At 41.1% G+C, this 18,163-nt stretch overlaps 1 protein-coding gene across 1 annotated transcript in view; it reads left to right on the plus strand.

Annotated features, from left to right (window-relative positions):
* Positions 1-18,163, plus strand: part of IGSF11 (immunoglobulin superfamily member 11) — a 158,514-nt gene that overhangs the window by 135,909 nt on the left and 4,442 nt on the right. The window contains exons 2-6 of the mRNA XM_072398409.1: positions 10,527-10,690; positions 11,400-11,607; positions 12,934-13,086; positions 16,865-16,987; positions 17,796-17,943. Coding sequence (XP_072254510.1) covers positions 10,527-10,690; positions 11,400-11,607; positions 12,934-13,086; positions 16,865-16,987; positions 17,796-17,943 — 796 coding nt within the window. The remainder of the gene's footprint in view (positions 1-10,526; positions 10,691-11,399; positions 11,608-12,933; positions 13,087-16,864; positions 16,988-17,795; positions 17,944-18,163) is intronic.

Here is an 18,163-nt window from a genome sequence, read left to right on the forward strand (position 1 = left end):
ACCAGCATCATCTAGCCTCTCCCTCTCCAACCTGACTGCCCCTGGCTCACCCTTTACATTCATCATGGCTAACATGGGGCTTTAGCAAAATAATTTGAATATTTGATTGGATATTACCTTTATCCCAGACACTTGAAAAAGTATGGACTGTATATGGACTGTATATGGACCTGTTTCTAGCTTGTGTATAGTCCAGTGATGTTAATGCTCCTCCGCATTGTTTCAGTTCTCCACAGTTCCCAAAGGGGGCGCCTTGCAATGATGTAGTTCTGGTCCCTGCAGCATACAGTGGAGGAGGCGGAGCTTTGACACCCTGGGCTCACAGGAAGTAGGTAGAATGACTGGGTGTCGTTTGCCGGCCCAAAATAGATAAGTTTGTGAATTTTTTTTCAATAAAGAGCCTCCAGCCTAAAGAATGTCTAAGATATCACACTAAGAGAATGTTATTATTTGCTAAAGCCATATATCACTATATATATATGTTTTATTTTGCATCACCACCCGGGATCCCCTCACCCCCCAAATATCACACTGGCACAATGTAAATATTTCACTTGCAGGTGGCCGGGTTCCACTCATTTCCTAATCCTTCTTCCAGGCTGAGCGAGGTGTGAAAGCAGAAGGTAGCAAACTCAGCGTATGAAATTCGGAGAGGCTTGGAAAGGGCTTGGCGTCATTTCTGCATTTTAAATAATCTGAGTCACTGAACATGGGAAAAAAAATTACACTAGAACACCACATTTATCATCCTTACAATAATTAGTGCTGGTTTGGACCTCTTATGTCCTGTATTGTCTTGGACTTTTACCCTTCATGGTTTGGTCCTAACCCCGCCGATCTATCTTTTCACGATAATATAATTTAATTTTATTGCATGTTCACGTTTATTGCATTAGGAAACTTCTTTCATTTGATGGTTGCTGCATTGATTTAAGTCCGTGGTTCCAAATCAGGAATCTGTGGAACCCCATGGTTCTTCCAGAGCTTGCTGGGGGTTCTTTGAGCAATGACCTACTAATGACTTCCTCACTCATAACCTCATCACATGCATGGCTTCGAGACTTTTCTGGTGCTGCCCCGACTCTCTGGAACTCTCTTTTAAATCCTTGTTTGCATTCTTTCTGAATGTCCCTATCATAGGCAGAAATACATTAATAATTGGCTTGAGACCACATGAATTTACTAAACCCAAGCACATAGCATTCTTCCTCCTCCACCATACACACAGCACCCCCCACACATACACATGGACCCCCACCACCCACACACATAGAAGCCCCCTTACACATACACATGGACCCCCACCACCCACACACATACACACATGGAAACCCCCCACATAGAAGAACCCCACTTACATTTACACATGGACCCCCACCTCCCACAAACATACACACATGGAAGCCCCCCCACATAGAAGAACCCCACTTACATTTACACATGGACCCCACCACCTACACACACATACACATAGAAGACCCCCCCTTACACATACACATGGACCCCCACCTCCTACACAAACACACATAGAAGACCCCCCCAATTTCACATGGATCCCCCACCTACACACACTTTTCCGGCACCCCCCTGCACGGAGTGATGTGAGCTGGGAATTAATATAACAAACACATAAAAGAAGAGAAGCGGTTACAATGGTATATTGTGATCATTAATATGTCATTAAATGGAGATTTTTTTAATGCAAGGAGTGTAGGTATCTGAATTCGACCTCGTGTCTATCTATGTATAGCAGAGCTCATATTGGGAAAGGGAGAAGCAGAACTAGGAGGTAATCAGCTTTTGTGCTAGATAGAAGAGGAGAGTAGGGTAAGAGAAAACATGAGATTATTAGATTACTTCTCCTTTTACTGTCCAGTCGAGAGCTGGGAAAGGATGAGATCTGAACTGCAGAGGAAAAGCCCATCTCTTCCCTTGCAAGACAGAGCTGTGCTATGTGGCAGAGCAGCATAAATCTCAGAAATGGATGTTTATTTACATGTTTGAAATGCTGAAGGAAGGAATTAACAGCCTGAGCAGTTTTAGCCCTTGATGAAGTGAGTAACCTTGGAACACGTGTTGGCTCAACTGTCAATTTTAGCAGGACTCAAGAACTGGAAGCCAGAGGCAGAGAATGTTCAAAAAAACCAAAAAAAAAGCAAAGGGGGAAGAGTCTAACATGTTTTAGGTGCTAGGACTGGCATTACAAAATAGGGTGATACATTGGGATAAAGGGTTCCTAAGAGGAATGAGGGAAATTTAGACAATATATTAGGACAATGGGATGGACCAGTGAGTATTGGATGTGTTACCCTCCTGGCTATGCATAGTTGCAGGGTTATGTGAACCATAAGACATTCATTTTTATATTTTTTATAGTTTTATATTTTTCTTTTATAAACTTTGCACACTGGCACTCAGATTGCCGTACGGAAAACTCCTCCATATCAGGGATTTGCTGCCCTCTCTGACGTCTTTTGGATTCCTTCATCCTGGTCTGCCAGCACCTGCGGGGGCTTCGTCCTTCTTCTTCTCTGTGACAGGCGGTCAGGCAGATGGTGGCAGCTCCTGCCCTGCTGGGGGAAGGCTCTCCGTGGCCAGCAGAGGAGCACCAAGGCTGGAAAGATATCAGGACTCATGGCCGCCAGCTGTTTGCCCTCCAGAACTCAACAACATGATACAATAACTCTAATATCTTCAATTAGGGAAGATTTATTCCCACCATCACCTGTTGACTGTATTCTGCCACCATCGAACCAATGTTTTGCCTTTTACAGCCAAATCCGGCACGAGTCGTTATTTCTTCATTGTATCGCCACTTTGGTCACCATTGTGGTAAAAATAATGAAGGTGTTCATGTTGGTTTTCATATATTTGTATCAGGACATTTCTAAAAGGAGATGTTATTTCTTTATTGTATCTCTTGAAAATAGAATTGATTGTACTGCAAAAAACATTTTTTTGGAGTGGAAATTTTTTCAATTTTCACCATGCAGCAATTTTACAAAAGATTATTTTAAAGCCAACAGAAGAAGCTTATCGGTGTTACAATGTTACAATTTAACATAGATATAATTTTGTTACAATTAAACTCCCCCCCTTCCCTCTATAACAAAATGAGTTTCAGGAGCATTGCCATTAACTCAAAGGTTGAGCTTTAACATACCATTTTTCTTATTATCATTTCACCTTTATTCATGGAAAAAGGGAAAAAAAATCACTTGGGACACATTCCCACACGTTTTCCTGATACCCTCCCCTCGAGAAATTTTAACGACCATACCATATTCATGGACATGAAAACTTAGTGGAAATTTAATCCTTAATTTCGGCAATAGTCTCCATGAAAATTTTTTAATGTTGTGAAAACCAGGACAGGAGGTGTGTTCATTTCTAAAAAGGGGGCTGTTATTTCTTTAGTGAGTCACTGATTTATTCAAAGAAAACAATAATTATTTGGCAAAGGTATAAATTGTAGGATTTGGATTCTTCCTGTGACTGTATATATTGCACCCCCATCCCAATTTTAGAACAATGTTCCTTAGACATTTGGTGGCCGTCCTATGATACTTTGCCATATTTTTTCCCTAATAGCTTCAATGATGTTCTGATTCAAGACATTCAGGATGCAGAACATTTGCTTTGAGTCAAATGCTTGAAAAGCTACTACCTGGTAATGTAAAAGTTGCCTTGGGTTGGCCGTACACTGCAGAGTCGGACTGTTCCTCCTACACAGAGCTCATTGGTCTGGGTCTCCAGCAGTCAGACACACCCAGTGCACTGTGCTCCAATCAGCAACAGTCACACACTGCGAGTACTGTCATTAAAACCTTTCTATGCTGTTTGTGAGAGCAGCGGGTCTGGCGATTCAGTCTGAGAGCAGCGGGTCTGGCGATTCAGTCTGAGAGCAGCGTGTCTGGCGATTCAGTCTGAGAGCAGCGGTCTGGCTCTCCAGTGTGCTGCCAGGACCATTACAGACCAATAGTAAGGAATAGTATGGAATTATCATTTCGTTTAAATAAAACACTTGTTTTATATATTTTACGTCTACATGGCCTCATGGTATTTCTTGGAGCTATTTCCTCATGGTGGCATCAGTGGGCCATGTCTGTTAAATGTGGCCACGTATAATTCCTATTGGAAGCCCATTTGACAGGTTGGCAGCACAGGGGCACAATTGGGAGTCTGGGATAGAATAAGGTCACCTTATAACAGGAAGTGCCTAAACAAGGACCTTTCATTATAATTCAGACATCACATTTTAATCATTCCTCCTTTTCACTGTCATAAAAAACATTGTTTTCTAATTTTTATCGCATTTCTTTCATTTCTCTTACCTGCCAAGGCAAGGATGATTGACAGGTAAATCCTACCTGGGACACCTAAGTCTCAAATCCCAGCAGGCTACAGTATTCATCACATACTGCAGATATCTGAAACCCCTGACATCAGGCACCAATCAGGGCCATTACACACCAATAAATGCCACATTGCCCAATATGATGCATGTGCCAGTGCTGGGTCATCAAAAAAAAAAGGATGACGTGTGCAGATGGAAAAGGAAGAGACAATGTAGGATTAATTCGGGCCTTAAAGTATGTTTTGGAGACTGAGGGGCTAAGGGTGTAAAATGGGAAACTTGAGGAGGGGGGTCCTCTTTAATGGAGCGAAAAGCAGGTAATATTGTAATGAAAGCTGCAGATTCAAAGGTTACTTTACAGATTGGGTTTACGTCTACTTTAATGGGTTAATTGATGACCACCAGACAGTGGCGCAGATCTCTTGATGAAAAGAACGAGGCGGTGATAAGATGACGGGGCCGGTGAAAGCCTTACTGCGGGGGTGCTGATGCAAGCATTGTAAAATCAATGCCGTATGAGAGGGACATGGATACCGCTCGCTCCTTCGTTAATGTAATTAATAGCAATGATCCTGCCGTGCTGTGCGTATAACTCAGCCGAGCGCTGACATCTCGTCCGCCCCACGGAGCCTTTTTTCCATCGATTGGCGGAATGGAGATTTAGTAACGAGGGAGCCGTGTGGGAGACATGGACAAAGTATTGACAAGATGGAGGATGAATGGCTCAGATACGCTTTGTTGAGTTCTGAGTTGCTTGATGGACTTAACTCACCTCTGATTAGAGTCTCTTTTTTTATAGATCAATGTTTCTCAACCAGAGTTCCTTCAGAGGTTTCTAGGGGCTCCTTCAGCAATGTGTGCCTCCCAAGTCAGTTTAAGTGACACCAATGATCTGTATGGGTGACATTCGTCCCACTGGCCAGCAATGTAAGAGACATTCTTCCCAATGACCACAACACTAATATACTTTGATCTGTGGATATAGTAATTATAGTCAGATTCCCTGAAGACCTGAAAGTTTATTCAAGAGTTCCCCCATGTTAAAAAGGTCAGGAAAGGCTGCTGTAGAAGAAGAGTCATCTCAAGGGGGTTGTAGTGCTCAGGGGTACTTGGTGCCAGATATCCTGGATGATTGCCCCTGCCTATTCATATCCCTGAGGGTGATTCTAAGGCAGAAAGTTTTGATACAATTTAGTAACAGTGAGCAATTGGTCCATTGTAAGAACAACGGGGTAACCAGTTGCCTGAAGAAGGCACAAAGAGTCCCAGCTTGGGTTGTCCATTAATTTTACAACCACATCTCTTTTTGATCTACCAAAGCTTTGTATCTGGTAAATTATAGAGTTGTATAATTACAATGTAGTGTATGTTGTCACCTGAAAGGGATGAGTAGATCTCGGGGTAGAGGCCGGCCAGGAATAGGCTTAGATCTATCCAAGCCTTGTCATGTACCAGGTGTGGTCAGCCATACGGGTGTATGTACATTGGGACAAGATGGTACTGACTTTATTGGCAGATATGGGTCAGCGCCTTGGGCAGCTGGGTAGGAAGGGGGAGATTGGGTGCACCAGAAATATCCATAATGGCAGTCATAGAACAGAGTCAAGGATTGTCAGGTATCTAAAGCGGTTGATGGAAGGACCAAAACAGTCCATAATGGCAAGAATGGTCCAGTACGCAGGGCAGTTAGGTAGAAAACTGGGTTGTGTGGGAACACCAGAAAAGTCGATAATGCCAAGCACTGGCCAGTGGCTAAGGCAGCTGGGTAGTAAGGTGAGAAGTAGAGCACCAGAAAAGTCTATAATGGCAGACAGAGGCCAGTGCCTAGGACATCTAGACAGGAAGGGGGGGGGGGGGGGGGACACTAGGAAAGTCAATATTGGTAGGCATGGGCCAGCAGTTGGGTAAGGTGGAAGGAGTGCTTCCCCATTTTGTTTCCATATTCTGGCCATCGCCAGACATTTTTTTACGTGCAGAATATGGGTTATATGGGAACAATGTGCAGGGAATATTGAGGGGAATCAGAAGCCCACCCATAGGTTACACAACATAAAACAATCTCCTCTCTTTCTGATTGGCAACAACGTAACTTTGTAACATTCACAAGGTGAAAATCAGCAGCAGAGGCTGATCTGTGTTAGAAAATTCCTAAATTATAATCGTATCTCAGTCCAGGAAGTAGATGGTGACCAGTGTATGATGAACAAAGATGGCTCCATCCTTATGTAGAGCAAATCAGATTTTGGCATTGTCTGGGTTATGTCATCTCTAATAAAGGTAATAAATACCTGGGAGTGTTACAATTACAATCACATTACTTAACTTTAGCAAACCATGTCAGATCCATTTTCATGCAGATCGAATTTTCGTGCATATTCACCTGCATATTCACTTCCAGGTGAAGTTGCACCAGCAGGGCTTTGTATTGACTTTATGGGACCATCTTGTAGGTGGACGTCTGACCATCAGGAGGGCTGCTGGCAAATAGGAAGTCACAAAAATACCATTACAGTGCCAACATCTGCTTCCCTCACTTGTTATTACATCCCTGGGCAAAAGTTTAAACAGGAATATATAATAGAGATTGAGTCGGAGGTCCGACATAAGTACAGCGCTGTAGGCTGACATTATAATCAGGTTGTGTTGCTGCAGAGGAGCTGCGATTCTCATCTTTTAAACATTGGAACAGATTGTGTTTGTCCCCCGGTGCCAACTTATGTTTATGTCAATGTGGCCCAGGTTGTGTTGTATAACCATGCCAGGGGCTCCTAGGGGCCCACAGCTTACACAGAGCAGGGCCAAAGATAGAAGCCACTGATGCTGAATTATATATCTCTACAAGTCCGCCATTGTAGGGTGAGGGGGCCTTTAGGCAATGCTGGCTGTGCCACACCTAATGCCAGTCTCATGCCTTTGGCACATTGGCTGCCAGTTCAAATCAGGCTTGTAGCAGGTGGGCAAAGGCAGCAGACTAAATTGTAATATTGATGACCCTACTGGTGGAGTGGCCCTTTAAATGCCCCTTTGCCCCAACCAGCTTGCTGTATCGGTTTACCAGCCGTGTAATTTCTGTTCTGCTTTGGCTGGTAACGTATCCGGAGCCCTTTGTCGGAGAGCCGCATTCAGCCATGGATCATAAAGGTTGGCTGAGTGGCCCTCGGGGTCCGATTTTATTATTCCTTATCTTCTAATCCTTTTCGCTCTGCTGTTCCAGGCCCGGCCAATCACACATCCCATAATGAACATTTCACAATGATAGAAAAGAAACCTCCAAGTCCATTATCCTGGGATGGAAGACATAAAAGACAAGTTATTTGTGCCTGAGAAAGTGGCGGCATTGAAGAGCTGCCCCTCGCTGATGATTCAATCACCCGGGGCCACAGGGACAAAGAGCCACTCCGAGCTGACCTGGCAATGATATACAGCAAAGGAGGCCACCCAAATGGCTGGTGGACCCAAATCTCTGCCCTGCCACCCTCTGCATGTGTCATATAGAAATCCAGTCTGCTCTTAATTTAATCTGCCCTCCAACCTCCCCTACACCAAATCTGCCCCCAGCCTCTCCTTCATTAAATCTGCCCTCCCCCTACACCAAATCTGCCCTCCAGCCTCTCCTTCATTAAATCTGCCCTTCCCTACACCAAATCTGCCCTCCAGCATCCTCTTCATTAAATCTGCTTATGAATTTTTGATATTCAGGCTTCTTTCTGTCTCTGTTTTATTCATCTGATATCTTATGTAATTTAATTATTTTATTTTGTGGATATTTCCATGATCCTGCAGCACTGAGGTATTTGCTGTCATTCCTCCTACTATGTACAGTATCTGCATGGAGTTTGCATGTTTTTTTGTATTTCTGTCTTCATACCAAAATCATAAAATTGCGTGCATACTGGGGATAGCAGACTGTAAGCTTCTTCTTCTAGGGCAGTCAATGATGTGATTGGTTGAAAGTTCTGGTGCTGCAGGAAAACAATATATGGTGAAAATACATTTGGAATGTTTGATAAAGTTTTACAACCAGTTAGTTGATTTTCTAATGTTCTATTGTGCGTCTGAAATGGATCCTGGGTCTTTAACAATAGGGAGTCTTTAGGTGAAAATCTGAATTTGTATTGTTCACCTAATAATTGTGTTTCAGTTTATGAAATGAAGTTGCATATGTAGATCCCAGTGACACATCGCCACCTAGTGTCTAAATTCAAAAATAGCAGAAAGTTTGTAAGCAAGAATTGATGAAACATTGGGGCTGACTTACCAAATTTGGGATGTTCACATACCAAGGTGAATGATCACCTCGCAAATCATAATTCACTTAGTTTAGTAAATGCAGTGAAAATTCATAATGGAAAGAAAACCCTACCGTGTACAAGGTAAAATGTATATTGATTGTAAGTTCTTCGGGGCAGTCATAATATTGATAGATGATAGATAGATGGTTGTTACAACTAATGGTTGGTGGTAAAAAGGAATAAGCAAGCGAGTTTTTAAAACTCGATCTCGCAGCGAACTCAGCCGTTCTCGCTTACTGAAATTGTAAGCCGATTAAGCTCAAATTTAAAAAAAAAAAAAAAAAGAATAAAAAGAAAAAAAAAAGAAGGCTGTGCTGAGTGTGATCAATCAATGTGTGATCCCCAGCACTAGAGGTTAAATGGGGACAAGTCTCCCCATTCAAAACCTCTAGTGCTTTCTGAAAGCTTTCCTCAGCTAATCAGGGAGCACTGGAGGTTTTGAATGGGGAGACTTGTCTCTATTTAACCTCTAGTGCCGGGGATCACAAACAGGATTCCCAGGGCTGCAAGAATGATTGCAGCCCTGAGAATCCACTGCCATCCGGGGCACTAGAGGTTAATTAACCTCTTGTGCCCAGGGATCTTCTCAATAAATGAGGCCGTGGACACATTCATTGAGAACAGTGTGCGATCCACGACACTAGACATTAATTAACCTCTAGTGCCCCGGGGATCGCAAACAGGAGGATTCTGAGGAATCCTGTGAATCCCCTGTGAATCCTACTGTTATAATTTTCTCGATCTTCCGATGGTTTCGCAAAATCAGTTTGTTGAAATTTCGCGGAATCATCAGAAGTTCGAGGAAATTTTTGCTCATCCCTAGTGGTAAAGACTGAAGAGTAAACCTGCAGATTCCTGGAGTATTTGTGTCACATATCCCAAGTGGCTGTGGGCTGCTCCTTCTGCGAATGCCCGACATCGGGAATGTATCATCACGGGCTTTCCTATCATTTAAAAACAAAAAAAAGTGCTTAGTCTCACGCATGTGCAGTAATGGCAGTTTCTGTACTGCTAATGTGAACTAAACCACATCACACTTTTAAACTACTACAAGGGATTACACTCTTATAACATGGAACACTAGGCAGTTGGATCAAAATACACAGCTCTGAAAAGTTTGTGCATAATACAAAAAAAAATGGAAAAATTGTACATCCTAACAAGCCAGGCTTTAGAAAGTTGGAACAAAGTATAGGGGGAAGGTAGAACACTGACACAATAATAGGGGCTACTAGATACCTATGACATAAACTAGGAGCACTAAATATGCTGTGTCTTGCCCCATGCACTTTTTAACCACCCCGCTACAGCTTCCTACCACCCGACTGAAAAACATTTCTGGGGAGAACATTGCAAATTGCTACAAATTTTGAAGATAAATTATTCCGTAGTGACTTCTGCTACAATGGTCAGTGCAGGTTTGTTTTTAGGAAAATCTTATTTATTACTTGTTAAGAATATGCAAATATATGTGAATGTAGATTTGTTTGATATACACAATGATGGTGGCCAATTTCTAGCCCTGCTAGAGAACAGATGGAATCTCAATTGATTAATACATTAGCACAAGAGATAAATATAAATAAAAACATAAGATCAAGTCTTCTGATTATTTTGTAATCACCTTTATGCTGAATTACCGACAGCTGTTGCTCTAAATATCTTTGGCACAATTACCCTTAGCTAAGATTCTCCAATATCCCAGCATGCACATAATTTGATACATATAATAGACTTCTCTGCCCTGTATACAGTGTAATATTACAGATGGGAAACACACAAAAAGCAAGTCAGCGGCAATATGAAGAGGAACCTGAGAGTGATAATGCATTAGGATTCACAAGGTTACAGACAGTGTCCTGTTTTATGTTTTGCAGGATTAGTGACGGCGCTGCAGGTGATCATAGACAAGGAGAACATACAGGTAGCCCGGGGTCAGTCTGCAGGACTGTTATGCACATTCACCACCAGTGCGGCACTAACTAACCTCAACATCATCTGGACTGTGACCCCTTTGTCCAATGCCAACCAGCCTGAACAGGTAAGCTTCAAAGATTAAACAGGTCTTCCACGAAAGAAAGATATCTTTAAACTGAAACTACATGTACTTCCTTAAAGCTTCAAGAATAAGAAAGCAGTGTTTGCTGCAATATTCAACTTCAATCTGTAGCTGTTTACCAAAGTACTTTTCCTCACCACTAGATGTCCTCAGTCTTCCAAGTTCAACGGGTTAAAAAGGTTAAACAGACAGTATCATCCAGCCCACCTCCTATGAGCATAGGCTGTCATGCATATGCCCCCTAGTGGATCACGTTATCGTGCACACCGATTTCACATTAACTCCAGGACTTAGCCACAATTCACATTAATTTAGTACAAGAAGAAGGATAGGCAAATGACTACATATATATCTAAAAATGTGTTTACCTGCCAAAATAGTTTTAATATCCCCTCCTATTGTGTGATACTTCCTCCACCTCCTGGATTGTAAGCTCTTTGGGGCAGGGTCCTCTCTTCCTCTTGTGTCATTGTCTGTATCTGTCTGTTATTTGCAACCCCTATTTAATGTATGGCGCTGAGTAATATGTTGGCTTTGATTGCATTGCATCAAAACTGAGCTATAATACAAATACGTTTTTCCTATTTATTGTACAGTGCTGCATATTATGTTGGCGCTATATAAATACAGTTTACTAATATTATTAATAATAATAATAATAATAGTGTATTCTTTCCTAATCTCTTTCCAGATTATCATCTACCAGGGCGGGCAAGTTTTCACAACAGCGGCACAGTTCCAGGGTCGAGTTGGATTTATGCAGACCATGCCGAACACCAACGCCTCCATATATATAAACAACACTCAGCTGTCGGATACTGGGACATACCAGTGTATGGTCAACAATTTCCCTGATCGGGCATTACGTAACATTGGTGTGGTGGGATTTACCGTTTTAGGTAAATTACCGGATTAGGAATTTGCTTTGTCGCAATAAAAATCTGTAAAGGTGGAACTATAGGTGGTCAAAATTGGGTCACTAAAGCTGTTTGAACTTTCACCCGGAGCTGGGGAAGTGGTGGTGATGTTCATTGTTTTAAAATTTGTCTCCTAAGCAAGATAACTTCCAATGCCATATATTCCAATGCCAAATATTATATGGCACGATATTACAGAAAAAAAGATAAGAAATGGAGTGGCACAATGAAAGTATTAAAGTCTGAAATAAGTTTATATATTTAAAAAAGGCATTTTAGGGGGCAAGCGATTGACTTCCTAATTAGGAATTATTATATAGAAAAAATGAATTTAAGGTGTGTCCAGTATATATTCAAGTATAAACCAAAAATGTTTTTGACATGAAAATGCCATTAGATATATAATTTTGGTTTATACTTGAGTGACACCTAGTGGCATGTCCTGGAACTGTATCTGTTTATGGTTGGAGAGATCAAAACCATCAATGTTTCTGACATTATTAACATGTGTACTAAGTGCCATCTACTGGTGGCCAACGATAATGCGCAAAACATAATTTAAGAGATGGTGACTGATCATAAAGTACAGAATTCCTTAACCTTTAGGGGGGGAAACGAGAGGAATGGACTGAGCCCCTATGGTTTTAACTTTTTCACTATAGATGTATTTATTCACGTAAATTTTATTAGCATTTCTGTCAGTAGTGTATTTTGTGCCCAAGTTTATACTCAAGTCAATGTAGTTTTTATTTTTTCAGGTAAAATTTGGTACCTGGGTTTATTTTCATATAAGTTTATGTTTGAGTATATGCAATACTTTACAAAGTTGGTAACAGGCAGCTTTTCAGTGAGATTTATTGTGCTTGTGTTTGCAGCCTGAGACACTTCTTAGGATTTCCAGAATTTTTCGCCCTGCATCTCACTCCTGCAACTTTTTGATTCAGGATTAATGTGCACAATATCATATTTATAATATATTAGATAGATTTTAGATTTTATTATAGTGCATCCTTACTGCTTTTTAGGGATCACTGTTTTGCCATTATTTTCATTTCATTCATCCCTGGCAAAGAAAGTATCAGACTGCACAGCTATCCCATGTCCTTTCTGAGCTTTTATAACAGACAATCAAAATATTGTCATATAACCAAGGCACAGTTGTATGAAAAAACTCTTTATTAAATTAAATTTTTTTGGCAACATAAATATTGTTTTTATATATAATAAAATTACATTTTATTTATACTTCAATAATTGTTCTTTCTGCATTGTGTTTTATTGGCTTGACTTGTGTTTTTTGTTTCCTAGTGCCTCCCTCTGATCCTATTTGCAACATCCAGGGATCCCTGGGCATTGGAAGTGACGTCACTCTAACGTGCAGGTCAGAGGAGGGAATTCCCAGACCCACCTACCTTTGGGAGAAGATTGAAGGTCCCATTCTCCCAGCCTCTATAACTCAAGGTGAGCAAACTATTGCCTGAAGACCAGTGACATCACCAAGAATGCATCCTATTTATTCACTAGAGACCCGTGACATCACTGAGAATGCAGCCTATCCAATCACTAGAGACCAGTGACATCACTGTGAATACAGCCAATCCAATCACTAGAGACCAGTGACATCACTGGGAATGCAGCCTATCCAATCACTAGAGACTAGTGACATCACTGGGAATGCAGCCTATCCAATCACTAGAGACTGGTGACATCATCAAAAAAAAGCAGCTGATCAATTCACTTCCATTTTTTTAATAAGATAATAAATTGGCAATGTGTTTGTCCACCCTGAAATATTTAGCTTTTTGTATATGACTAGCCATGCAGTTTTTTTTCTGTCCAGTTGTCTGGAAATTGCTGACAGAGATTTAGCTTGCGTGGCGTAAAATAAACGAGCATAAGCGAATCATAAATCATCGGCGAGACGCGGCGTGTAATGACTTTGCGTGACGTTATTTATTTCCTAGTGGACTTTATGATTTAAGCGTCTCCTTTTTGCCAATAGTTATGACGGAGATTGAATAATTGCCTTTCGTTTGTTACTGGCAGCTTTTTTTTCTTTTAATTGACCGCTCCGCGGAAAACGCCGGCAGAACTACATTTCCGTTTTATTGCGAGTCCTCTATTATCGCATTGTCATCTACCGAATTGTAATAATGAATAGAAAATTAATATCTCATCGATTTCAAGAGAGAACATCTTCTGTTTCATCATTTTTTGTAAGAAACCCATCAAGAGACAAATTGGTAGCCTGCTGCTCTTGTCTGACTTCTGAAAAATGCTAAATGTCTGTTTCTTTATGAACTAATAAAATATAAAATACTGCCAACCCCCTCTCTGTGCCCCCACCTATTTTTCTTACCTTTCTTCTATCTGTAGAAATCCCTTACTGTAGTCCAGGTGGAGAGCACCCTACATGATGTAATTACCCTATACAACCAGGAGGGGGTGCTGAAGTGACTGGTCACCTAACCTGTCTCCTCCATAGGAAGTGCTGCTACTACATTAATGAGCAAGCGGTTTCCTTTTTTTAATTTATACATATTTGATTATAGGTCTACATAACAGAATTATCACATGAAAAGTTATCTTTTGAAATAAGCAAATCACAGCTACAAACACAGCTGCGACGTTGAGTCATATTAGGCAGATTGCCAAACAACAGCATATGTCAGCTATAAAAATCTCTGACAATTAACATTTGGAGATATAGGTTTTTAAAGCTCCATGGAGCAACTAAATGAATCCCAAAGAAGATAATGAGCCTGATTTTTTAAAACTCCCTAAGACTGGTGAAGAAAGACCATCATGGGTGAACCTGGGTGATCCAGCAAACTTGTCAATCTTCTCTTGGAGATCTTTAATAAATCAGACCCAGTCAAGTGTATCAGTCAAAAAAATGATTTACTCTGTTGAATATTGGGATCAATCTTCTAAAACATGGAGTATATAAGGTAAATGTTTTCTGATATTTAGTTTCATTATTTAATTAAATGCCCTGCTTTTTGCTATTATTACTAACATTATTCATTTTTATTATATTTTTTTTAAAGTTTTAATTAAAGTTTTAGTATGAATTTGCCCTCCTGCCTCCTTTTCATTAAATCTGCCCTTTGGTCTTACTTCCATCAAATCTGCCTCCTGACCTCCCTTTAGGTCAATCTACTCCCCAGCCTTCCCTTCAGTCTTGCACAGTTGTTCCTCTCCTGAACTGGTTTGTCTGATTTCCCTGCACACTATGAGATTCTCACAATGTGATTTAGAAGCTGCAGCAAGCCGGAGCCTGCCTCATTTCCTGGCTGGAGGACATCCAACATTATCCAGCCTTTTCTTCCCCTGCCTGACTGTCCCTGCACTCCCTTTTTCATTCATTTAATCTCAGTTTGTTCAATCATGGAGATTCAGCATCACATGTGGGCTTTATTACAGCTGCCTGTTTTCAGGAATCAATGTACAGCACCCTTCTGGCCCCTCCCACTAGCCATGATCTCCCTGCAATGCATAAAAGTGCAGGAACCCAGTGATGGTGTCACTGGGTCCAAAATAGGGTTTGTAATAAAAACAGAAAAGTGTTACTTTTTATTTTCATGAAGAGGAAGAAAGGGGCATATTAAATGTCAGCATTATTCATTTATTTATTTTTAATACACTGTATTTCTTTGTGACATTGCGTGCAGCTAGACAGAGGCACAGCGCCATCTGCTGGTGGGAGAAATTGTATATAAACCCCCCAGTAGGTATCAAGAGCCTTTCTGCACAACTAAAGGGGAACGCATATTCACAGCTTCAACATACAGCAGTACTGAGGAAGTATGGTGGCCACTGTTGCTGACTTTTCATATAAAATACCCGTATGAGTATCTGAATTTAGTAAGAGAATAAAATTGCCCCCATGTTTTTCATCTTTTTTCATCTTGCTGTGCCAAATACTTACCTTCCTACTGTCCCCTTTAAAATTCACTGCCCTGCCCAGCATCATAGTCCACACTCACACCATGGACTCATCGGTGCCTCTTTCCTATTTAATCTTACTTTGGGTCACCAGAAAGTCCCTTGGGGTATATACAGCTTCTGCCACCAGAAGGTGGCGCTGTGCATCTGTCTAGCAGCACTTGTTTTTGTAAATAAAAGATAAAGTATAAAAAATTTTTTATAGCTATCAAGGGCTACATTTCTTTCACTTGAGGCATGTTTCCCCCATGAGTCCATCTGCCTCCCACTACAGCAAATATTGTGAAATTAACATTTTCAGCGGCTTTCCAAAAAACTAAAAAGTTTTGGGGGGTGACCTAAAAAGTGTTTTTGAATATATTTGACCCCAATTTACTAAATAAATTACATGATTTAAAAATAAATTCCATGGCACATGGCAAAATTGATCTGAATTTTCTCAAACCTCACAGTTAGTGTTGGTCGAATATCTCACTATTTGATTCGACAGCTACTCGATCGAATAGTGAGATTTTGTTCGGGTGATCAAATGCCGAATTTGAACACTATTGAAATCAATGGTGCGAGAATTCGGAATATTTTTAGGGACTATTAAGAGCTGCAAGAGCAATCACATTGCTCTTGCAGCCCTTTACTAATTGTATGTGTTTTTGGTTAGGGTTTCACTATCCGAGAACAAAGGTAGTCCTGTGTTCTTGGATAGAGAAACTCTATCCAGGAACACAAACTACAGGACTGCAACAGCGATCCTGATTGCTGTTGCTAGTAGTATGTGTTCTTAGATAGATAGTTACCCTATCCAAGAACACAGGGCACTAGATGTGATGAATGGGGAAACCCCATTCAACCTCTAGTGCCCCGGGGATCGCCTGCAGTCACAGCTGTGACCGCAAAGTTCCCACGGTCATGTGACTGTGGGAACTGAACTGAAGATACACTTTGCAGTTCCACCACACTCTTCTCAATGATTGCAGACTCTGCTGCAATCATTGAGAAGATGCCCGGCCATTTTCGGGTCGAATATAAGGACAACCCGAATTCGAACACCAACACTAGTCACAGTACACAATCAAGCAAATTTCACCTTTTGCCAGCTCATCGGGCAAAATTAGGATTTTCCAGTTTGGAGAAAATCATTTAAAAATGTTTGGACAAAAATCATTTCTGCAAAATCACTCCATAACCCTGATAGGTCAACAGCAGAGTCACAGTTATTTGTCATCAATGACTGATCTCCTGTTACTTCCTGTACAGCTTGTCATTCATTCTTACTCATATCTCTTATTTCCAGACCAGTTTCAAGGAACAATCCTCGTGAAGAACATCAGCACTGCAACCTCAGGGCGATATCAGTGTGTGTCATCCAATCTTATGGGAACCAGAACCTGCCTTCTAGACCTGCAAGTTGTGGCACGTAAGTTTACAGATTATACACCCACAAGGATTCACCTGGTCAGGAACGGGATGGAAATTCTGTGCCAGGCAGCCCAGGGGGCACTCAAGCTGCATCGATGCAGCCTATACATAGACATTGATGACTAGTAATGGATGTTGGGGTTGGACTGATTTCCTGGTGGCTCATATAAGATGTGAGGCTTTTATTTAATGGCCTTTTAACCATTGTAAAGAGACCATGATAAGGAAAAGTGATTTAATTTCTTTAAAGATGGCCCCTGACCAATTTTATTTACCTTTAACAGTGTCCATGGCTATTTATCCTTCCGATGAATCTGCTGAAATATCATAGTATGCTGGAGCTTGTGGTCACCTTGGATGGTGCAGTGTCCAGACCTAGTGGCCAATTGCTAGCCCTGAACATTGTCATGAACATGATAGATAGGATAATATTTTCACTATGTGCCCTGACATTGGTCAATGTTGGATATTTTGTGGGGGCTTTGGTGGAGGAAGGAGCAGTGAAGAAGTAGAATGTGGTCTATGTGCTTGGGTTCCTGAATGGTCAAGGAGGGGTCTCCTTAACATAGCATTCTTCTACAGATCTATATGTATATATATAAACTTCAAATAGGATAAGAAAAACCCCTATACTAGGAAGAATGGGAAGATGGGACAAATGTCCTGGAAGGGCTTTAGGACTAGAACTTTCCTAAATGGTGAACTACACCCACTTTATCCCATAGACGGAAGGTTTCAGAGTTCCCCATTGAGGTTGGGCTTTTTCTGGTATGTTGAGGTTACCAAGCTTCTCTTTTTGTCCTCAGCTCAGCACCAGAGTGTGGGCGTCATAGCTGGAGCCATCGCTGGAGGAATCCTGGTGCTGCTCATCTGCATGGTGGTGGTAGCTGTGGGTCTGGTCTACTGGAGGAACAAACACAAAGAGGAAGAAGATGAGATCCCCAATGAGATAAGGTAACAAACACTCTTCGGAGCATTAATGCTGAAAAACCAGAACTGGTACTGTAGTTTTCATCACCAAAAAAAATCAATTAACAGGGAGAAAAACAGAGAGAGGGAGGGGAGGGTGATTTTACTACACATAAAAAGGGATTTGAAATAAATATTTTTGTTATTCCTATTTAATGAATTTATTTTTAGGTCTTTGTGTTTACTAGACTAATGTATAAATATT

This window comes from Pyxicephalus adspersus, chromosome 1, assembly GCF_032062135.1.
Source record: "Pyxicephalus adspersus chromosome 1, UCB_Pads_2.0, whole genome shotgun sequence".
NCBI lineage: Eukaryota > Metazoa > Chordata > Amphibia > Anura > Pyxicephalidae > Pyxicephalus > Pyxicephalus adspersus.